Below are 24,504 nucleotides of genomic sequence, written 5' to 3'. Positions count from 1 at the left end.
TTGTATAGAGTAGTTTGAGTAAGTGCAAATGTTGCATGGTACGAGAGATTCGACTTTTGAGGCAAAGGTTGTTCACTACTAGGTGCAACTTTGGTAAATTGTTCAAGGTGTGAGTCAATGAGGGAAGAGCTCAGGGAAGAAACTTTGATAGAGTGTGGTAGATTGCTACAGGACTAGCAATGATTTAAGCGTGGGGTGTTGATATTAGGCTATATAGATGATATTTACACCTTAATATTACCATGCTTTATTATTGTTTTATAGGTAAATTGATAACAAAATGCTCTAAATGGTGTTCTTTTGCTTGGCAGGGAATATTTTAAGTGTGGAAGCATTACGGAGTGTTTTGGAGGCAATAATGTGAAGAAAACGTCCAATCAAAAAGTACCCGAGCGCAAAGAAGCAAAAAAAGGGCTGAGTGAATTCCACCGCGATCGCGGTGGAACCGCGGCAGACCAAGTGTTCGAGGTCGAATGTTCAACGTTCACCGCGGTTGAGCCGCGGTCTTGCCGCGACCGCGATGAACTTTTCACGTGCCAGAAAGTTTGGGGACCAAAGTGTAAATCGGAAAAAAAATTGTTCCAAACCCTTATAAACTTTAGAAGCTCACCCAAGATAGGTTTAATCTTGTTTTTAGACTACTTTGAAGGCAAGAACAAGTATGAGAAGATCAACCAAACATCATGGTTTTTCTATCTCCTTTTATTTTTTTGCAATTACCCATTATGAATAATTTAGTAGTTTTATCTTGTTTTGTCATGAGTAGCTAATTTCCTAGTCGAGAGGTTTGATGGAACCTATTGAAGGATGAAATTTTTGTTATGTTAATATAATTTATCCAGTTTAAATCTCTATTTGTTCAACTTCGTGCATGTTGTAGTTAATTGTTAGGATCCTCAATTAGTTGTGCCTATTTAGTGTGCATAACTCGGGAGAGAGTGCATATTTAGGTAATTGTTGAACAACATTACTCCCAAAGTATATGAGGGATCAATAACTGAGGGTTTAATGGCGGGATTATGGATAACGAAGCCTTGGGTATAATCTAAAGTGAGCTGTAATAAATAAAGTCAGCTAGCGTAACTCGGGAGAGTGCGTTTAGTAAATTATCGTGATTACTCGGGAGAGATTTACGGTAATAAGAGTGCTCTTGATTGATAGAGATGATTATTGGGTGAATCTATGTGAAACATAACCGGAAGGGATTCCAATAATAGGGGAAATCATAACCTTAGAACCTTATCTTAATTGTTTACAACTCAATCATAGTTAGTTTTCAGTTGCTTATTTACATTCATTCGTAGTTAGTAGAAATATCCTCCACTATTATTCAAACATTTGGGAAGTTGATTCCGTGGAATTTAGTAAGTCTAACGAAAGTTATTGATAGGTTAATTCTTTGTGGGTTTGACTCTGCTTTTTGTATTGCATAGTTGGGCGTTATCAATATGCTTCTAATAAGTAATGGAGAAAAGAAACTACAGCACCAGCTGTTTTGTGCTCGAAAACTCGGGTTAATATTTTGTACGTGACTGTTCAATATGTGGCTTTATACCATTCATTATCTTGTTTAATGATGGGTTTTGTTTAACATCAAACACCTTTTGTGAATAATTGATGGCTAAAGCCGTTAGTGGAATTATATAGCAATTTGCAAACGAGATTCTGAAAAGTTTAGTTGTCCCGTCTATGCATTAGCTCTCGTGTCTAATAGGCAGAGGTACAATTCGAGGAAAGGTTGGATGGTCAGTAGGTCATTAGTTCCAAACTGTTAAAATATCCAAATTTGTTGAGGGAATTACGGATGTGCATTATTCGGATTAAACCGAACAAAACCTTTGGAATGGTTTTTAATTTTTTTTGTTTGGTTTTGGATTGAAGAATTAAAAAAAATGGTTTTTAAGTTTGGTTTCGGATTTAAGAAAGTAAGAACCGAAAAACAAAAAAAAAAACGTAATATATATGCATTATTCGGATTAAAACCGAACCAAACCTTTGGATTGGTTTTTTACTTTTTTTGTTTGGTTTCGGATTGAAGAATTAAAAAAATTGGTTTTTAAGTTTGGTTTCGGATTTGAGAAAGTAAGAACCGAAGAACAAAAAACACGTAATATATATATATATATAGAAATAAAAAAATTTAGCAAAAAACTCAGAAAACTATTATTATCATTGCAATATTGATTTAAAAACGAAAAACGTAATTAAGTTTTTAAAAAAAATTGAGGTCGGAACTCGGAATATAGAAAAATAATCAGATAATTAGAAGCTAGATCGATATTTGATAACTAATTGTTTGATAACATTAGGGTTGCTCACGGTTTGACGGAAAACCGATCCAAACCGAAAACCAAATCAAACCGATTAAGTAAACCGATATTTTTTTTGATTTGGATTGGTTTTGGTTTTAAATTTTAAAAACCGATAATATTTGGTTTAGTTTTGGTTCTTTTATAAAAAAATCGAAAAATAAACCGAACCAAACTGATTAATTATATACAAAATTTAATAATTATTCATATACAATATAATATCTTTTTCTAAATAATTTTAAATATTTTATGCAATTTAATTGTTATTTTGAATTTTGATTTATCCTATTTATATCTTAAAAGATTGCCTAAGCCCAAAACAATAGGAATCGGCCAATTTTCTTTTCCTTAAGAGACTTTAATTCTCTAACCCTCCGCACATACTTTTGCCTAACAGAAGAGTTAAAAAAAATCCTACCATAAAAGTAAAGAAAGCAAACTCAAATTGCAGGACTACAATGGCTAAAGCTTGAGAAGCAAACTTTTAGTTCGTTTTTTTGTTCATTCTTTTCATATAAAAAGGTAAATAAACTTTCAGTTCCGAAAGAAATATATAAAAAAGCATAAATTTAGCAAATTATTTTCAGATTATTGTATAGTGTTGTTTCACTATTATCGACTTATTATTAGCTTACTAAGAACCGAAAAATCGAACCAAACCGATGGTTTGTATTTAATTTGGTTTGATTTTAATTTTAAAACTTTAAAAACCAATTAAGTTGGTTTGGTTTTGATTTTAATCAAAAATTGATCAAACCGAACCGTGAACACCCCTAGATAACATGACAACTGAGTTGAATTTTTCATTTTAAAATATTACGGAAATGAAAAGGCTAACCTTCGGCAACTTTGAGGTCTTCCTTGAGTCTGAGAATCTCTAATTTACGCTCTTTTGCCTAATAATTCAAAAATTTACAATTAATTCAAATTCAAATTCGTCACACGCAACTTCTACGAGATAAGTGAAAGTATCAAAACGAAAAATTAAACGAGATTGATCGAACTTTTCGTTTCCATTTTAGAGCATCATCGGAGTAAGGAGGAGGAGCGGCAGGTTGAGGAACGGCAGCGGAGGAAGAAGGCGGCGGCTGCCGTGGTGGTGGTGCCGGAGGTTTTTGGAGAAGCTTTGATCGGACGAGCGCCATTGCGATCGCCAGTTTTAGGGATTCATCTGAGGCGCTCTTCGGTTGCTCTCTCACAATCTCCATCTCTCTCTCGCACTGTGGAAATGGCGGGAGTAAGCTGGAACATTTGCAGCTTTTATACTCCCTTTTATAAATAGAGAAAAAAATTAAATCCAGCATAAAATATACTAACATTGTTTAGTTAAATGGATTGAAAAAATAATTTTGTGAAACTAATGAAGCTTTTAGTTAGAATAAATATTCCTACGTAGTTAATACAATATTTGATTATCGATATTAAATAATATTTTACTCATATTAAGTTATGCAGAAATCTATGCATTACTTTTTGCAATATAGACATGGAATAAGGTATTCCATGAGCAATACAAATATAAAAACACACTTTAAATAAGAATATCTTATTATTCATGGATAACAATTTATATATTATTATTGATTATATAAGCCATTCATTGTTATTGGAGGAGAGTTTTTGAGCAATGGTAAAGTTGTCTTCATGCGACCCGTAGGTCACGGGTTTGAGCTGTGAAAGCAGCTAGTAATCCTTTGGGGTACGACCATTCACCTGACCATGTGTGAACGCGAAATGCATTGTGGACTGAGCTGCTCTTTTTTTCAAGTCATTCATTGTAATCAGACACATAAGTCTTGTAATATAATATGATATTGATCATATATAATAGTATGGTTTTTTTTAATTTACAAAATGTACCTAATACATGCATACATACATATATATATAAAGTACAAAATTATAGGATGTATTTAACTTGTGATTCAAAGGGTGTGTCTGTATACTCTCCTTATTTACTTAAATTTCACCATTTATAATCTTAACTGACTCTCAAAAGGTGAAATGGAACATCAATGTTAGGATGTTCTTGGTAAATACAAAATGTGCAATTTTTAGACAATACATAGATGTTGGAACTATTGCAATATCTCCATATAGAGAGGGATATTACTTCATGCGTCTGAGCTCTTTACTAAATCTAAAATTACTTTTTAAGTTCATTTTCGTTTGTCAATAAGTTACTTTTTTCATCAAGTGTCCTGCATTTCTTGAGCGGAAGGTCTATCGGAAACGGTCTACCGAAAACATGCATTTCTTGAGCGGAAGGTCTATCGGAAATGGTCTACCGAAAACAACACGTACACATCACCCTTCCAAAACCCAACTTGTGGGATCACACTGGGTTTGTTGCTAAATAAACTCTAAGCTCCCATTTGGGACACAACATACTCTGGAGACAAACAGAGAGCATACCGATGTACAGAAATATAAAAGCACCAACAGATGACAGTTACGATTTCAAATCTTCCTTCAAAAATGGTAAATAAAGGCTTAAGCAGTTGCAGATTGCAGTATGAACTCACAAGTTTGACAAAACTTTTAATTTAACTAGTCAAAAGAGAAAAATAAATAAATAACTAATGGAATACAAAATGGCTTCTTTGCCTAGAGCAATTATGGAATTTGGTTAACCAATCTCAAAAGGCAAAATCTTTCTTTGAACACACTACTTTCACCTTGGAAAAATATACAACTCACTTGACATCAACCTGGTCTTGACTGCACCAACTTCAACAATAAACAGCGATTCAGTTGGCTCTACTCCGGGCATAAACAAGAAAGGCTGAAAAGTGAGTTTGAGTACATTCCATCTACTGAGGTTACAGAAAATCGCACTTCACGAAGAGTTGAGCTTTTATTGGAAAAGTGTTTTGCACGCCTCGACTTCAGGTGCTTGTGAATCCAACACGGCTTGGCCTGTAGGACTAGAGCTAATAGCTCCCATTGTAGCTGTAAATACGTCTTTCTGGTATAGATCATCAGTTACCTCCTTCAGGATCTCATTAACCACCTTGAAGTCCAATGCTCCCGCCAAAACTAGTCTAGCAATTATCTCCCCAAAATTGGCCGGTGCTTTTGGTAAATCCATGGCAAGGTCATCCAGCAGAGAGGCAAAGTTCAACAATCCAGTGCCCAAGTCCCCAGCGGTAAAAACCTTCTTAACAAACAAATATTCGAGAAGATGTGCAACTGGTTCAACACGTGGAGGGCTTTTGTCTAGACCAATTGATATGGCTTCTTTGACAACCTCAGGATGGTAGGCTGGGGATTTGAGTTCCTCAACACATTGCAAAGCTTCATCAAGAAGCCGAACACTGAAATATTCCTCCAGAAGAGCTACTGTTTTTCTCTTTAGTTCATCAGGATTCGACCTTGCCGCAGGAGCCTGGGGTGCCTTTTCGGCTACTGGAGAAACAGTTGCTGGAGGTCTAGCTGGTCCAGGAACATGTGATGCAGGCTCCGTGCCAAAACCATAGCCCAATGGGCGAGCAGGAGGTGCACCGCTACCTTGCAAGAGGGCACTAGGCCTACCACTCACAAAGCCACCACTACCCTGAGGCAGAAGCCTTGGGTTCAATGAGGGCGACTTGCCGACCAGTGGTGGCGGACCACGTCCACCAGGCTGCACCATTGGTCCATTACCTCTCGGCATCGACCGGGATCTAGGAACCTCCCAGTTGTCATTATCCATCCCAGGCATACCGGGCATCTTCCTAGCTCCCGGCATTCCAGGCATCATACCACCAGTCCCTGGCCGATTCATGGGATAACCGCCAGGACTCAAGCTGCCTTGAGGACTCGGAGGACCACGAGAATTTCTCATGCTTGCAGTGGCACCAGGACGCAACCCCAAGGTCTTCTCTGCTTCTGTATGAATCTCAGTGATGGTTTTTGCTTTCACCTGTGCAAAAAGGAAAGAATATTACCACGTCAAGAGATAATTCTACGACATGAACAGGCAACAAATACATGATAGAATGATGTGTCACCTCTTCCCGCCTAGGGACCCAGTTATTGGAACGTAAATCCAGCACATCACGAACCATAAACCTTAAACGTGGAACCAACTGAGGGTTTGTAGATAGTTCCTTCAACCGGTTAAAGTACGCATCGTTGATGCGCCTTGACTTTTGGTTCTCATCAAGCTGCTTGCCAATGGTGTTGAAGAACTGGCAAATGGCTTCAACATTCTCTTCTTCCGGACAACTTTTGGGATCTTGTCCTAATAGCTCCTGTTGAATAAAACCAGCAAAGACAAGGTACAGTTCAAGGTATTAAAGACAGCAATCAGCATGGAAACAAATAGACCTGAGCAAAAGGCAAGAAATTACAACCTGAACGATGTGATGAACAATCTTTTCAGGGACCATCTTTTGCTTCAAAAGCTCTCCGATAAGCCGTATATTGCCAAGAGTGCGCAATTTTATCAACCTTTCTTTGTCCTTGCGTTCTGACTCCTGCTCCGGGGCTGTCATTTGCCTCGCCTCTTCTCGCAGATTGGCAGCACCTTCAAATGCCTCCTGACAATTATTCAATAGAACACGCTTGAATGTAATCTCTTTGCCACCTGGCTCATCAGAAGGAAATGGAGGAAGCTTTTCATTGAGATCAGAACACAGCTGGGCATACATCGGGCAAAATGTAGGTTCCAATACAGCCTTGTCAAATATCAAGGAAATAACACCCTGGAGTGAAGATAAAAACACATTAAATTTCCACGGCAGAAAAGGGAAAATTTAAGTGAGCAAAAAACACAACGAAAGAGAGGGGTATCCTGGAGAAAGGAAGACAGACCTTTAGAATGTCTGCACTTGTTATCCCTGAATCTATCAATTGACCTTTGAGGAGATCAAACTTCTCTGGAGTCAGCTTGTTGAGTATACTGCAAATCAATATTAGTTGGAATCAACGAGTCAGACAAAATCCATATCTCCAAATAATGCCGTAAATGTTTCTCGAATAATCAAACTTTTGAAACCAAGAACCTCATGTATCCTTCCTTACTTGTCACTCACACACAAAAACACACACAAAAGAGAAAGAACGAACCCCGTGCATAAAGCATCCAGAATAAATGCATATTAACATCTTCTCTCTGCAATTACAGTGCACTGATGAAGTAGTTTAATGGGCAAATGACAGCATATCAATGGAAGTTCTGTGTCGTGTTCTAAATGTAAGAGATACCGAGACATTAACAAAATAAGGCAATAAAGTAGTGAATATGGGAGACCAAGAGATGGACAGCGAGACAGAGAGACAAAGAAAGAAAGATGAACCACGAATAAGCAAATATGTATTGTTAAATGCATAACTATTACAGAGAGAAAATTACCCCTTCACAGTCTTCAAAACGCGATCTTTGTCAGAGAGATTGCCTCTTCGAGCTGACCATGGCAGCTCAGCTTTGGTTAGTGTAGGAGCAGGTCCTCCCTGATTTACAAGCAAAAATAAAGGTTTCTGAGATCAAGAACCGAAGATAGCGTCATATCATATAATATAGTTCTTTCAAAATCATAACAATGCCCCTGCTATTACTAAAAGGAAATTATGCGAAGAAATAGACATATCCTCTTCATCCGAGTAATTGTCTTTTAAATTATTATAATAATTGAATAATAGACGATATTAGTGCATCACTTCCACCTAATTCTACATACATGGAGTAAATTGCAAAGAAATAATATAGCCCAATTATTGAAGTTCCTGGTCCACCACTACATTTGAGCAAGGTATTGTATAATGATTAACTAATGAACTTCTCTTCATTTTCTTCACTCTCATTTTCAGACGGGACTTTAGAAAGCGTGGAAAGGGTGTCTACCGGTTTGTAGTAGCAAAAAAGCCAGATAGTTTTCCTAACAGAGGTTCTTAACATAAGAAACGGATGTGTTCTGGAAACAATACAAAAGGCAGTAGATTAAGATGTACCCCTCGGTTGGGAGAAATTTGAGTTCTTGCAAACTGTGAGCTAAGTTGTTCTTGCCGGCCACCAAACTCTCTGTTTTCTCGGAGCGCGTCCCATGATCTGTCATCCACGGGGGCAGCAAATTGTGCTGACTTGCTACGCCAATCACGACTGTCTGGCTCAGAATAACGAGTCTGAGACTGGACCTGCACCTATAGAAACACAAATGAGACAACGTGTGGCAACAGAAAATTGCATACTGAAAGTGACAAAAAAGAGACATTTTTCAAATGAAAGAAGGGAAAGTATTTCTGTGTGGACAAACAACTAAAAGAACAGCATGCCCACTCTGTTTCCTTGTGCATGTGCTGTGTATTGTGGGTGGGGTGTCCATGTCATCAGAAAAATCAGAAGGGGAAAATATAACCTTTTTAACAGATACTCACATTAGTGTCTGCACGACCTCGACTGGCATCTTCACCAAACAGTTCAGATTCAACTTCTTGTTTGACTCTAAAAATATCATCCGAAATGTCGACCACCTAGGCGGGAACAATCAACCCAAAGGGAAAACCATAAGGAGATGCAAATAAAGGATAACATATAACATAAAATGATCATACTTTTTCTTTTTTCCCTTGGGGGGGGGGGGGTAAACACAATCCTCATTTTTCCTATCCTTAGTGGCTGGGGCAGGGGGCTTAGTAGGAGAAAGGGCATTCTTGTTATTCCACATCTAACTAGCAAAAGCTAAAGCCCAATAACAACATCAACCAAAACTAGAAAGATATGAATATTACCTCCCTCAGTTGCAGCAGCTGATCTCGAGTATACCTAACGCGTTCATGTCCCTCAAAACGAGAGTCTCCAGTCTACAAAGATAAAAGGATAGTCAAGACATGTATCATAAAGGGAGTTTTTAAATTGAATCTCAACAATGAAAGAAAAGGGCATTATCAAGTAAATGCCATGGGTCACAATAGAAACATCCACGTAAGGAGAGCTGGTTAAAAAAAGATACTTCAAGATCAAATGCAAAAGCCAGAATATGCAAGAGAATGGTGTAATTAAGGTAAAATCAAGCAAAAGAATTTGACAGCAGATCTTAATAGCATCCGGAATTTGCACACTAGCTACATAGTCGAATCAGCCATGGGTCAGAGGTCACTCTGCCAGATTTAACAATGAGCAGATCTCTATATTCACAAAGGATTAGACAATTATGGTTACGCAGAAAAGGAATAAGGTATCAAATACTGGTCACAATTCAATAAACAAGCTCATTACAAAGGGCTCCTTAAGTATCAATCTCAGGGAAAGACTAAATAATTCTCAATCACAAGCAGCTGTTTCCTTTAGAGCATTCTGAGATATAAAGAAAAGGAAACATTGCTTCTTCCTCAAGCTCTCAAGCGGCAAGTAGAATTTACTGCAAATAACCAAGTGGTCCACTTTGTCTGTGATTCTGTCTTCCCAAATCACCCTTCCTTCAAAGCATCTATATTAAACTCCTATATAAAGATCTCCAAAGGCCACGCAGCATTTCTACTACTATATGACGCACACCAATTTTACCAGGGGAAAAAAGCAACCAAATGATAACTAGAGTGCATATAAACAGCATAGCTTCTCTGGACTTCTTTCAATGGGTCACAATTAATAAGAATTCAATGTTAGTAGGGTCTTTATGGGCAATCCAATACTCCTTAGTTGACCACCTAAAGCCTACAAATTTTTCTCCGTCCATATTTACAGCAGAAACACATCTTAAGTGAGCTGCCAAGAATTAGGACGTTAAAAACAAGAATAACTGCAGAAATAATACATATTGGTGCATGGACATTTCCACACTATCTAAAAGCCCCAATTCCACAACTTAAAAAACAAGGCAAAATAAACATTCTAGAACACAAATGAACCCCAATAAGTAAAAGAACTAATTTTTCAATTTTTTTGAGAAAGAAGTAACAAGAACTATTTTTTACACGGATACCCAACCAAGAATGAATTGGAGCTATAAATTATGCGAATTCCCAAACAAGAGGTCATGAGCTGTCACACTTTCCACAACACATAACAGAAAACACCATTACCATCAAGAAACAGATTTAAAAAATTATGCATGTAAAATCTAATTTTTACTCTCCCTACATCAAAAAGACACCATAAAATGATAAATAATTAAGATCATGCGACTAATATGTATTGGTAATCGTTACTGTAACAACAGATACCAGCATTATCATCAAGAAAAAGAAAATCCACGGATAAAAACAAAACTTTTATTTATTACAACAAAACTACACATGCAAACATCCAATTTTAGTAACTCTACCAGCAAACGGATCCATAAAAACATGAGACAACGTTTAACCATTACATACCAGCATAATCATCAAGAACCAGAACACCCATGAATAAACCACAAATCATCAATTTTTATGTCAATTTTTCCCAAAGTTGTACATGTAAAAACTCACCTTTTAATCATTCTGCCAATAAACAGACATAAAAGAACAAAAACCGAGAACATTAGACAACTTATTTTATGACCGAGAAATCAGTCTGGGCCAACTCTTAGCACCAACCACAGCCAAAGAAGGGGATAATTGGCCCCGCCGCTCTACCCTTCTACGCAAACCAGTGTCCTAAGTCACAAATCCCTCAACCTTTGCCACTTGAGGCGAATAAGACAACTTATATTGACAAATAAGACTTAACACAAGCTACACAAAAAACAATATCAGATTCAAAAAAATCAAAGCTTCACCAAAAAAAAAGCAACAAAAAAAACAAAAAAAAAAACATCAAAGCAAACCAAAAGCAGCTAAAAACACCCAATAAAGCCATATATCCAAATATAAAAACAAATACTCAGATTTTTAATGATTCTGCCGCATTAAACAGACCCTTTTCATTTTCATATTCGAGAAATCCCCGAGGATAGTGGGGCGCAATTGTACGCTCGGTGGATAATGGGCCCACCCCTCTACCCTTCTTCACTTAATACCAGTCTTTTGTTATGCGGAGGGGTCCGAACCATATATTGGTTAACAAGACTTAACACAAGCTACACAAAAACAATATCAGATTCAAAAAAATCAAAGCTTCACAAAAAAAAGCAACAAACAACACAAAGCAAAGCCATCAAGCAAACCAAAAGCAGCGGAAAACACCCAATAAAGCCATATATCCAAATTAAAAAAATTACTCAGATCTTTAATCAATCTGCCATTAAACAGACCCTTTGTCTTTATAGATATCCAAGAAATCTCCGAGGCTAGTGGGGCTCAATTCTAAACTAGGTGGGTAATGAGCCCACCCCTCTACCCTTCTTCACTTAATACCAGACTTTTGTCATACGGCAGGGTTCGAACCTTATATTGGTAAATAAGACTTAACACGAGCTACACAAAAACAATATCAGATTCAAAAAAAAATAACCAAAAAAGCAACAAACAACCCAAAAACAAAGCCATAAAAAAGAGCTGAAAACACACAATGAAAAAGCCATACATAAACACAAGCTATACAAAACAATATCAGATTCAAAAAAATCAAGATTAACCACACAAAACAAACAGCAAAAAAAGCCATTAAGATAACAAAAGGAGCTGAAAACACTCAATAAAGACATACCCAAATACAAACTACACAAAACAATATCAAAATTTAAGAAAATACACAGATCTGAAAAAAGATTGAACCTTGAAAGAAGGAAGAGAGGAAGAACCGCCGCCATGTGGACGAAGCAAAGGGAGATCAGAATTAGCAGATGAATGGCCCACAAGCACTCTGCTTCTGTTACCACCACCACCACCACCACCTGGTCTCAAACTTATCACCGTCTGATCAGCCTGCATACCTCAATTAATTCTCCACCGTCCGATTAATTCGAACACCTCTTTCAAATAAAAATCTTAAATCCTCCACCCAAAAAACAAGAATACCCAAACTGATATAAAAAGGTGTAATTATACAGAATGTGAATATAGAGATAGATTTGTATATATATATATATATATATATATAAAGGGATGAAACTTTTTAGAGAGAGAAAAGGAAAGAGTATTTCCTCTCTCTGCTAGGAGAAGGAATGAGGGGAAGAGAAGGTGAGGCTGTTTATGAGAAGAAAGAGTGGAAACCCTTGTGTAAGGGTATTTTGGGTATTTTGGGTATTTTGGGTATTTTAAATTTTTTTGATGGACATTATTTGGGTACATTTTAGGAAATATGTGAATATTTTGACTATTTTGCCCTTGGGCTATGTTTCAAAGTTTGCTTTTGGGCCAATGAAGTTTTTGATATAATTGACTATAAAGACACTTTCTGGCAGGTCAAAAATTAGAAATAATCTAGATATTAATTATATATATATAGTAATTTGTATAATGTGGTGGATTCGAAAGAATTGATGATAGTAATAATTTTAGCTTGCAAAAGTTATACAATAACAGTTTTGTTTGATTTTTTCTAAATTGTCACTCAGTTTATCGTTAACTTTCTATATAAAGATAATGATACTTGAAATTACAAGTAAAACGACAAAACTTATAGATAAAGTTAGAAAATTTGTTGTTCTACGTACGTGTAAATCAAATATAAGATGACTTACTTAAAGTAATATCAGTATACATGTATGTTTTAATATAATCTACCTATATTTTGACAATTTCGGTTGTCTATCTAAATTATCACTTATTTTATTGTTAACTTTCTATATAGAAATTATGGTACTTGAAATTACAAGTAAAACGATAAAAGCAACGATATAGATAAGACTAGATAGTTTGTTATTCCACATGCACATCAAATGTAAGATGACTTACTTAATGTAATATTAGTATGTATGCATGTTTAATTTAACATAATCTACTTATATTTTAATATTTTCAATTGTCTTTTTTAAATTGTCACTTTCTATATATAGATTATGGCACTTGAAATTACAACTAAAACGAAAACCAGAAAGTTTGTTACTCCAGGTTTACATCAAATATAAGATGACTTGCTTAATGTAATATTAGTATAACAAAGGGGTTACTCTGATGGTAAGCAACCCCCACTTCCAACCGAGAGGTTGTGAGTTCGAGTCTCCCAAGAGCAAGGTGGGAAGTTCTTGGAGGGAAAGATGTCGGGGGTCTATTTGGAAACAGTCTCTCTACCCTAGGGTAGGGGTAAGATCTGCGTACATACTATCCTCCCCAGACCCCATACCCCACTAAGTGGGATTATACTGGGTTGTTGTTATATATATCTTTTAACATAATCTACATATATTGTGTAAAAGTGACATGAGACATTTAATAATTTTACCTATACTGGTAGGGCTCAACTTGGATTCACTCAATTCATATGTGAGACACTGACATCTTTTATTTTTATTCATCTATTATTATCTAGTATTCATTTTGTCCTATGTATTTATATTTGTCACGGTGATATATAAGTTTTTCTAAAATTCTACTATCAAAGTGTTTACCCTAAAATTCGGATAATAATAAAATTTATAATATGGTTTTAATGATATGTGATTTTACCTAATATTTTAACCTTCATAACACACATTGCTTTTACGCTTGTTCTCGTGAGTATTTTTGGATTTCAGGAATCAACATGTCAAACTCTGATGCAGTACCCACTCACATTGATTCGGCCTTGATCTTCATGGCGAAAACGAACACGTAGCCGCCCCGGGAAATGGAGTGCCTCCAATCAATCCTGACACACTATATTCATACAGATCAAGGCAATATAATATTCCTCTCTTGTATCAACTTGTTGTTCTTTAATTGTTCCAATTTTATTAAGCTCGAGGGTTCATCACCTCGAGGGCACTGTCCAAGCACTAGTTTGCTTTATATCAATTTGCATCATTTATCTTTATATTTGTCAATTGATATTAGGTGAAATCACATATCCTTAAAACCACAATATAAATTTAATTATTATCCAAATTTTAGGGTAAATAATTTGGCGCCCACCGTGGGGCTGAGGATAATAGTGATTGCTTAATATATTAACCTTCATAACACACACAACTTTTACGATTGTTCTTGTGAGTATTTTTTGATTTCAGGAATCAACATGTCAAACTCTCAGGCAGTACCCACTCACACTAAGAGTATCGGCCTTGGTCTTCATGGCGAAAACGAACACGTAGCCGCCCCGGGAAATGAAGTGCCTCCCATCAATCTCAACGCACCATATTCATACAGATCAAGGCAATATAATATTCCTCTCTTGTATCAAGTTGTTGTTCTTAATTGTTCCTATTTTATTAAGCTCGAGGGTTCATCAGCTCGGGGGCACTGTCCAAGCACTGGTTTGCGTTATATCAATTTGAATCATTTATCTTTATGTTTGTCAATTGATATTAGGTAAAATCACATATCCTTAAAATCATATTATAAATTTAATTATTATCCAAATTTTAGAGTGAACACAAAGTTTATATATAACGTCAAATGTCGTGTTGAGAAGTCTTTCTCTTTTAGTAACTAAATGATAATTTTAAAATTGATAATTTTGTACTTTTGGTGTATAGGAATTTAAGAATTAACTCCAACTTGATAGAATGATTTAAAGGAAAGAGAACTACGAATTTGATTTTAGAAAAAAAAATGAAAAATATATGATGTACGTTCAACCTTGAGAGCTCTAAGTCGATAATCGAATATTGGTAACATTTCCTGGGAAGCCAAAATCCGCCGGACAATACTCAGCCTTTAGGTGAGTCTTCTGCTATCTCACCCCGTCCCTCCATAGACCAAAGCCAACAAAAGTATAATACTTTTCTTAAAGACCCAAGACATCAACATCACAAGGACAATCCCTTCTCTTGCATTTACATAAAGGACCTTGCTATAACCAACCTAGAAACCATTAACTCCCCCATTAACTCATATACACCCTTGGACAATAATTCTTACCAAACAAAAGCACATGACAACCCCTTAGTTGTAGCAGTAGTACCAGCGAAGGACAACAACAAAAAGCAATCTATGGATATAGACTCTAATATACCTACAAATAGCCAATCCCCCTCATTAATGCAAAACCTTAGTAGCACACAAATTAACACCTCCAACTCTCATCTGCAAGCCTTCAGCCCCCTACAACAAAAACATAGTACAAATCAACTTCATTCCTTGTAAACCTCAAGTCATAACCCCATTAATGAACAAGACATCTTGACTCCTAGGATGGACAAAACTTTTGCAGCACATAATGGCCCTACTACCTTAGTAACGGATACAAATAGTTACTTACCCACTAGTAACGATTCCAACACTACAAAAGACTCAATCCAAAGTAAAAACAAAATACAAGATGCCAAGGCTACCATACAACCACAACAGGAGGTACCCAAGGCCACGAAGAAATGTTTGGACGAGGCCACAACTCTCAAACTAACTCCAAACCCCTCTGATCTTCACTACAAGGCCCATACAACCAGACCATGCTCCCCAATCTTGGTTGGAATGGGGTCTCATGGGCCATGCTTTGAACATAAGCCTACAACTAGAGGGGAGGGATCTTATAGTCCAAATAGGGGATCCATCCTACCTAGCACAGATTGTAACGGAAGGGATGCAACTAGGCCTAAACAATGTTATGATTCGCCCATGGATGAGTCCCCAACAGCCCCACCCCATGCAAATGAATCTAGGTCCACACCCATCTCCATGGAGCTCCCATGTATGGCTCTAACAACCCACGTACAGCATGCCCAACCCCAACCTCCCCATGTACCCGTCCCATGCAAATCCCCAAACCCTAGCTCCTACCTTCCAAACTACTCTAGCCCAGCCAAACTCTCAACCCAGCAGCAGCACCCCCTTAGCCCCGCTGCCCAGAACAGTACCACCCTCACCCCTTCAAAGCTCGAGCCAAGCACAGATGGCTACTCTAACACTACAAAATCCGAGCCAAACTTTCATGGAAGGGGAGAAAGAAGAGGAAGAAATCCCAACAGAAAGAATAGTGGAGCACGGAGTGTTAAGATACCCAAAAACAATGGCCTTCCAAGCAAGAAAAGAAAAAAAGTTCATCTTAAGTTGCCCAGTGGATTTGAGGAAATGCTCTATCTCCATCAGGAAAGTGAATCCCTCAAACCTTTACCAGCATGCAGTGGTGTTAGTCCCAATAATGTTTACTCACTACTGGATGCAATGGGAGAGCATAAGGAACAGCCACAGTCCCACCAGTAGCCATGAAAGGGGAGTATCAAGAAGAAACATAAGTATGAATATGATCATTTGGAACTGTCGAGGCGCAAATAGCGTAGAATTTAGATGAGATTTTAGAGATATACTAGATTATCATCGACCTAGCATAGTGGCCTTACTGGAAACTAAAATGGAGGACCACCATGTCTTGGTCCAGGATTTCGGATAGTCTAGTCTCATCTAAATGCCTACTAATGGAAACTCGGGGGGCATTGTACTTATGTGGAACAACGGAGACACAATGGTCGACCAAATTAGTGGAACGGATCAGGAGATACACGCCATTGTAAAGATACGAAATTCAACAAAAAATTGGTTATGTTCTATTATTTATGCTAGTAACCTCTTGGAAGAAAGATCAATTCTATGGCATAACTTAAAAGTAGTAGCAAGTAACTATAAAGGTCCATGGCTAGTCGTGGGAGACTTTAATGAAGTCACTCGTGCCTCGGAAAAACTTGGAGGCTTACCCATAAATTACAATAGAGTATCAAAGTTCTTAGATTGTATGAACCAATGTGGCCTTGTGGATTTAGGATTTAAGGGCCCAAGGTTTACTTGGACTAACAAGAGCAAAAATTGTAAAAACGTAATTATGGAACGGCTTGATAGATGCATTGCGAACACGAAATGGTTAGAACTATTCCAAGAAGCTAATGTCAAGCATCTAACTAGAAGCCACTCGGACCATTGCCCAATCAAACTAGATTTTTTTAGAAGTTTCCTTACTAACAGCAATATCTTTAGAGTAGAAACTATGTGGCTTTCCCACCCCACCTTTAGAGCCTTGGTAGATAACTCTTGGTCTGACCAACCAAATATTACTAAAGCCATAGATAACTTATGTTCAAAAGCTATTGAATGGAACAAGAATATTTTTGGTAACATTTTCAAACGGAAGAGCAAAATACTAGCTAGAGTAAATGGCATCCAGACCTCACAAAACTACCCCCATAGTCAATTCCTCATAAACCTAGAAAACGAACTCTTACACGAGTACAATATTGTACTCAGGCAAGAGGAGGATTTCTGGAAGCTCAATTCCAGGGTTCAATGGATCTAGGATGGCAACGCAAACACAAAATTTTTTCCTATCACCACCATGCAAAGAAGAAGAAAAAATAGAATTATTTGCTTAAAATATGAAACAGGGAATTGGCTCCAAGATCAAAAACCTATCAAAGACCTTATTATTGACTACTACAAAAACTTCTATACTACGGGTCATAACCAATCTCTGCTTAATAATATACACCTCTCTTACAATTCTAAAATTAGTGACTAAGACCATCCATATCGTAGTAGTATTCCCTCTACAGCGGAAATAAAAAGGGCATTAGATTTTTTCAACCCTATAAAGCTCTGGGGCCGGATGGGCTTCACCCTTTCTTCTACCAAAAATACTGGAAGGAGACAAGCAATCATCTCATTAACTTTTGCCAAGACTCTTTCATATAAAAAAATGCTTAAAAGCATGAATAACACCTTAGTCTGTCTATACCTAAATGTCAAAATGCTGAAACTATCAGGCAGTTTAGACCTATAAGCCTTTGTAACACGACCTATAAGGTCGTCACTAAGATTATTGCTAACCGCATTAAAACACTCCTTCCCACTCTCATCCACCCTACATAAACTAGCTTTATTAAAGGTAGAAGGGCTGCGGATAATGCCCTAATCATAAATGAGGTCCTAGACCACTTCAGGAAAACTAAAGGGAAAAAGTAAAAATTGATGATTAAAATAGACCTGGAAAAAGCCTTCGATAAAATTGAATGGTCATTTGTTAGATTTTCCCTAAACTTTCTAAACTTCCCTCCTGACCTCGTTGATCTTATAATGTCCTACATCTCTACCACTATCACGCCTATACTTATAAATGGATCAAGAATAGTTTTTTATGAACCATCTAGGGGTATTCGACAAGGGGATCCCCTATCCCCGTATATTTTTATCATTTGCATGGAAATGCTCTCTAGGTTAATCGATCATGAAATAGACTATTGTAGATGGACTCCAGTCAAAATAACTTCCAAAAGCCTGGAGCTTTCCCACCTTTTCTTTGCCGATGATCTTATCCTCCTAACTGAAGCCAACCAAAAGAGCTATAACTCTATCATAGACACTATCAACAAATTCTGCAATGCTTCTGGGCAATCAATCAATTTTGAAAAATCAAAAATTATGTTCTCCGGGAATACCCCTACGGGTCAAAAAGATCATATTAGCAGCTGCTTCTCAATGTGATATACTAATAACTTCGGTAAGTACCTAGGCTTCCCTATGCCCAATACCAATCCTACAAAAAAACTTCCAATTTATCCTAGATAGGCTGAATAATAGACTAACAGGCTGGAAAACTAAGTTCCTTAATATGGCAGGTAGGACAACCCTCATAAAATCTACCCTAGCCGCAATCCCGAACCACGTCATGCAGATTTATGATCTCCCCAAAGGAACCCTCAACAAGATAGATTCTATTCAAAGGAACTTCTTGTGGGGCAGCACGGAGGAAAAAAAGAAATGCCATCTTGTAAAATGGAGCATAGTCATGATGCCTAAAAAACAAGGGGGCCTAGGTATTCCTAACACCCATTGGAAAAACTCCCCTTTCAATGCAGCGTTATCTTGGAGATATAGAAAAGAGAAAGATGACCTATGGGCAAAAACTATATATAGTAAATATAACCATAGGAAAAGCAATAATATAGATTCCCACACTTGGAGAGTAATTAGGGAGGGTGCTTAAATTTGCAACGTCAACACCAAATAGCTAGTAGATGATGGAACAACCATTAACCTGTGGCACGATAAATGGATAAGTCAATTAGGAGCACTTAGAGATTCCATCCAGGGCCCCATCCCAGCTGGAGAGCTTGACCAAAATCTCTCTTGCGTTATTAAAAACGAAATGTTCGACCTTAGAAACTTATTATTTGAACCTCCCCCGGACATAGTATCTAAGATAAACTGCACCTACATAAAACAAACTAGACCCACTACGGACTCATACACTTGGAACTCTAAGGGTCACAACTATTTCTCAGTTAAAGCTGCATATGAAGTTGTCTCAGAATCCATAGGCAATGGGAAAAACTTAGCCTGGCTCTGGAAAATCAACCTCCTAAACAAATTAAAATATTTCCTATGGATAATCTTTTGGGATAGGTTACCCACTAAGGACATGCTAAAAAAATGAGGGATTTGCCACGAAGACACTTGTAACATTTGCAACAGGGAAATTAAGGACATAGAACATATCTTCTTCCGTTGAAATTACGCTAGACAAATCTGGGATCAAATCAATATAAAACATCCTTTCTCTCAGAATCCCGTAGGAAAAAATACCCTACATAATTGGCTCAAAAATCAACTCTTGTCCAGGTTTTTTTTAACAATTACCTACGTTGGGCAGACTTTCTCCCATTCCTCCTATGGCATATATGGAACTTCAGAAATGGGATCCTCTTTTGAGGAATTAAAAACCCTATCACCAAAAGTCAACCTATCAGTAAAGCCATGGAATTCCTCTACATGGCAAAAAATAGTTGCTTAAAACCACCCAAGAAAACTATCCTTGTAAAATGGGAACCACCCAACCCCAGCTTTTATAAACTTAATATCGATGGCTCTTATGTGGGAAATCTAAGAGTGGGAGGAATAGGAGGGGTGTTTAGAGATGAAAGGGGTCGATGGATTTTAGGGTTCAATATGGGATTCGACCATGCTACTAACATATATATGGAAATCATGGCCCTCCTCCATGGAGTCAAACTAGCACTGACAGAAAAACTCTTTCCACTAGCAATAGAGACGGACTATTTGGAACTATTAAACCTCCTAAAATCTAATAACTGTCTCTACCAAAATTTGATTGATGACTGCAGATACCTATTACGAAAGGCGAATGATCCACAACTGAAGCACGTTTTTAGAGAGGCTAATGGAGTAGCGGACCTGTTAGCTAAAAATGGTTGCAGCCTGGACACTTTTTGTACTTTGCAAACTTATTATGTTCCGCCTTTTTTTGTTATTCATGTACTAAAAAGAGACAGTCTAGGCACTATATTACCTAGACTGAGCTCTAGTTGTAATAACTCTTGTGAGTACGTGATTTTTGCCCTATGAGAACTACTCCCAAAAATTCAAAATAAAATAGTTTTGTGTTGTTTGTGATTTATTTGTATTTTGTCTGTGCATATTTATTTCTACTGTAATTAAGAAAAATACAAAAATATGTGTTGCATGTGCATTTAGGATTTAATTTTATAATTTAGGAATTAATTAAACAATCAAGTTTGTTTTACAAAATGGAAAAATCACAAAAATATGTACTTTGCATTTTTAGCATTTAATGTCCAAATTGTGTGATTTTATCTTTATTGGTGTTTAATTTCGTGTGATAATTATTATTAAGAACTAATATTTTAAGTTAATTGTCGATTTTATAATTTAATTTAGGATTTTTAGGTTTTTAATTTTGAAAAATTAGTTTAAAGAAGTAAAAGAAAGTAAGAGAAAAAATAGAAATGAAATCGGACTGGGCCATCCCTTAATTTGAACCAATCAGGCCCAAACTCTCACACACCTCACACGCCCAATCCAGTCCCAAACCGGCCGGTCCCAGATATATCCAAACGATGTCGTATCTGGATAATAGATCCAACCCGTTGATACGACTTGATCCAACGGTCCAGATCACCCCATCCTTACCCGGTCTAGCCCAACCCGCTTTACATTCAAACCGACCCAACCCCTGCCTAAAAGAAACGATGTCATTTCTATTAAGTGTTTAATCCAGTCCGTTAATTTTAATTAATCTAACGAACTGGATCGAATCTTTCATCCACTATATATTCCCAAACCATACCCCACCCCCCCAAGCCAACCCCCCCTCACCTCTTCGTCTCTGAGCTTCAGAGACCAAACAGATCCTCCGCCTCTTACCACCGTGCTCCGCCCACCGGAAATTGCCTCACGGCGGTTCCGGTGGTCCAAACGACCTCATCTTTACACCACTGATTCCCCTAGACCTCCCCAATCAGAACCCCTAACCCTTATCCTCGAATCCCAGCCGTTTTCTTTGAATATTAGATCGAAAATAAGGCCGGAACCCTAGTTCGTCCAATGACCCCCAATTTCACACCACAGCTCCGCCCTGACCTCTTCTCTCCAAATCCACCTTCCCCTTCCTTCGAATCTAGTCCCCAGCCGCTCGAATATTGATTTTGAGCCAAGAATCCTAGCACCGCCACAAGATCCCCTGGTGGAGGCGCCTAACCTAAACCCTCCCAAACTCACACCTTCTGACCACTAGCCCACCCTCGTCCCAAGTCCCCTACTAGTTTTGCTTGAATTAGAGCGGAGTTGGTCGAATCTCAAACGAAGAGCGAACCCTAAAGTGAAAGGATTGAGGTCGTGGTCGACCTTAGTAGTATGTTCTCAGTCGAGAACATTCGATTAAGGTCCGTCTCGGCTTCAAACACAAGTGAGAGTTTCAACTAAAACAAACGGGAACTGGGACCGAAATTCTAAAGTATTTTTCTTTACCTTTTCTTTTATTGTTTCATGGTTTGTCTGATTGCGATTCGTTATAGTTATGATTTTTTTTTCAATTACTTTCCTTTCTTTCTTCTCCATCGGACTTTTTCTTGGTCCAGCTGTCTTCTATCAGTCAACATGTGGTTAAATAGTTTTGTCGATCAATCCGGCTTAATTGTAGTTTAGTATTTCTGGTCAAATCATTTACTGTTATGCCAAATTGTTTCATCTTTGTGTAATGTTTGGTCCCCTACTCCGTGACGTGACTTGGCATATGAATTCAGTTGTTCATTCAGTGTGTTTACAGTTTCATTTGCTCGCATTTAGGTTTAGTGTAGAATTGTATTAGTCTATTCCCTGAATCCCTAAACCCGTCATCTTCGTTGCAATACTGTTCGTTCTGATATGAGTTCAATTGTCGTGTGAGTTTATTGGTTTGAAGCTGAATGTGGTTCTGTTTGAGTTTGGAGTCCGAGGGAATTGAACTTGTGTTTAAGTTCAACCTTTAGTTGATCAGTGGTTATGATTTCTAACTTAGTTGAATCAGTTATAGCTGATGGATTTGGTACAGATTGAAAGGGGGGTTGAGGTAGGATAGTAGTTCAGGGCATTCAGGAGGATATTTTGGGATTTGAGAAGTTTGAAATGGTTAATGAGAGTGGTCTGACAGTAAAGGTACCAATATAACCATTAAACTAGTGTATTGTCCCATAATAGTGGGATGAGAATCAGCAATAGCATGGGGAGGCATATATGTACCATTGAATAAAATAAAGGAAAGACAAGGGTTAATGGGTGACAAAATAGACCCTAGTGGAGTTCTAGAGAATATCATGGGAAAAATATTTAATTGACGGGGCTGAGTGCTCCTAAGAGCTGTAAAAGGGGCTGTAGTTTGTATATAAATAGGGGCATGTACAGAGTTAAAAGGGGGATCAGTTTTGGATAATAGAGAGAGAGAGAGAGAGAGAGAGAGAGAGAGAGAGAAGATTCAGAAAATATTGAGAGCAATAGGGAGGAGTCTTTGATCAGATTTTTTTTCCAGAAAGTGAAAGGAGTTTAGGTTTTTTTAGTTCGGAAATCAGTATTAAAAAGAAAAAAGATCTTCAGTATTCAGTTTCTTCTTTTAAAGGGGTATAACTGGAGAGATTTGAATCAGTTTGAGAGTCAGTCTTAGGACCCTTTTAGAGAATAACTGTTCCAGTGGATTTTGTAGTTCAAATTCGAGTTCAGTGACTATTTTGCTCGGGATTTGATTGTTGGAAACTTTCTAATGTGTAAGGTTTCGATTCCAAGCTATATTGGTGACGTTTGAATTACTCTGGAAGTTACTGGTTTTATTTCATGTGGATCTTAGGTTTAAATCGAGTCATTTAAGGTCCAGTTGATCTGTTGCTGGGTGATTTTGGTTGATTTTGGGTGCTACCCTGGGTTGATTTACCTATCCTGTTTGATTTAAAAACTTTCCTGCAATCTATGATTCATTTTTGGGCTGAAAGTAGTTGTGTGGGTTGCTGTTTGAACTTCTGATTGCTGCTGACTTCCCTTCTATTTGCTAACTTCTCCATCTTCTCGATTACCTTTCCAGGTACATGCTTCGAATTCCCTTGATGTAAGTTCAACATTGAAGTGAAAAATGTAGTTTTATGCCATAGTCGAGTTCATTTGAATACTTGTAGTTATAGTCAGTTAAATGTTGTACTTATTTAGTTTTTAACCAGTTGGATTGTTAACATGATATGGACTGCATAGATTTGAACTAGGACTGTTTTATATTACATGAATAATAGACGACTGTATAATTAGGACTATTTATAAGTTGTTTGGGCTGCTTGATTCCGGGACTGTTTGAATTTTGAAATATGATTATGCAATAGTCATATTGGTTTAGTTTTGTTTTGTAGTATAATTTTTGAAATTAGAAGCAAGCTGCAAGCTGAAATAGGAAAGTGTTTTTGGAATTCATGAATTTCACTTGTACTAATAAAATTGAGCTGAAATCAGTAAGTATGGGTTTAAATGTGGTTATTGATTAAGAGTGCATTCGTTATTCATATTTTGTTAAGAATTAAACTTGTATCTATGTATTCTTATAAAATTCTCTTTTATATATTTTATAATGTGTATATCTATGTAAGTTTTAGACAATATCGTCATGAGTGAGTGTTGTAGTTTAGACAAGTAATATATTTTAGTTGTAGTAATAATGTTATGGTACATGTTTTCAATCTGATAGTAATAGACAATTGTCAATAGTTAAAACGAGATTGGAAATTAATGGTAATGTGTTATTAAGCTAATAATTGTAATCATTGTTAATTAGTTAACTGATCAGGAAAGTTGTGCTTGGATTTGGAGATGAAAGCTGGCTGTCCCACGGGTAGGCCTTGGAGGCCCGATGCAGATTAATTATAAGTTTCTTTCTTAAAGGGGAAATAGCTCTTAAAACAAATTAATTAGGACTTCTTCTTTTACTTTAGAGACAATAAAAATAGCAAATTATAGTTGC

General features: G+C 37.1%; 1 protein-coding gene and 1 non-coding gene across 3 annotated transcripts; both read right to left on the bottom strand.

Annotated features, from left to right (window-relative positions):
- Window positions 1–4,764: 4,764 nt before the first annotated feature.
- On the bottom strand, window positions 4,765–12,321 carry LOC104243447 (eukaryotic translation initiation factor-like). 2 transcript variants are annotated; one of them, XM_009798633.2, is made up of 9 exons: window positions 11,931–12,321; window positions 9,024–9,095; window positions 8,670–8,765; window positions 8,247–8,435; window positions 7,651–7,748; window positions 7,110–7,197; window positions 6,650–7,000; window positions 6,305–6,547; window positions 4,765–6,216 (listed from the first exon to the last, which is right to left on the bottom strand). In XM_009798633.2, the coding sequence occupies exons 1-9, from the start codon at window positions 12,084–12,086 to the stop codon at window positions 5,170–5,172; spliced, it is 2,340 nt and encodes a 779-aa protein (XP_009796935.1). In that variant the 5' UTR covers window positions 12,087–12,321; the 3' UTR covers window positions 4,765–5,169. The 2 variants fall into 2 exon arrangements, with proteins under 2 accessions (XP_009796935.1, XP_009796936.1); XM_009798634.2 differs by having other exon boundaries at window positions 8,247–8,429.
- On the bottom strand, window positions 9,892–9,996 carry LOC138882497 (small nucleolar RNA snoR103). Its single transcript, XR_011404097.1, has one exon. It is a non-coding gene; the product is annotated as a small nucleolar RNA snoR103 (small nucleolar RNA).
- Window positions 12,322–24,504: the final 12,183 nt, after the last annotated feature.

This window comes from Nicotiana sylvestris, chromosome 11 (genome assembly GCF_000393655.2).
Source record: "Nicotiana sylvestris chromosome 11, ASM39365v2, whole genome shotgun sequence".
NCBI lineage: Eukaryota > Viridiplantae > Streptophyta > Magnoliopsida > Solanales > Solanaceae > Nicotiana > Nicotiana sylvestris.
Note: the sequence above shows the minus strand (reverse complement) of the source record. Positions and strands in the feature narration are given on the sequence as shown.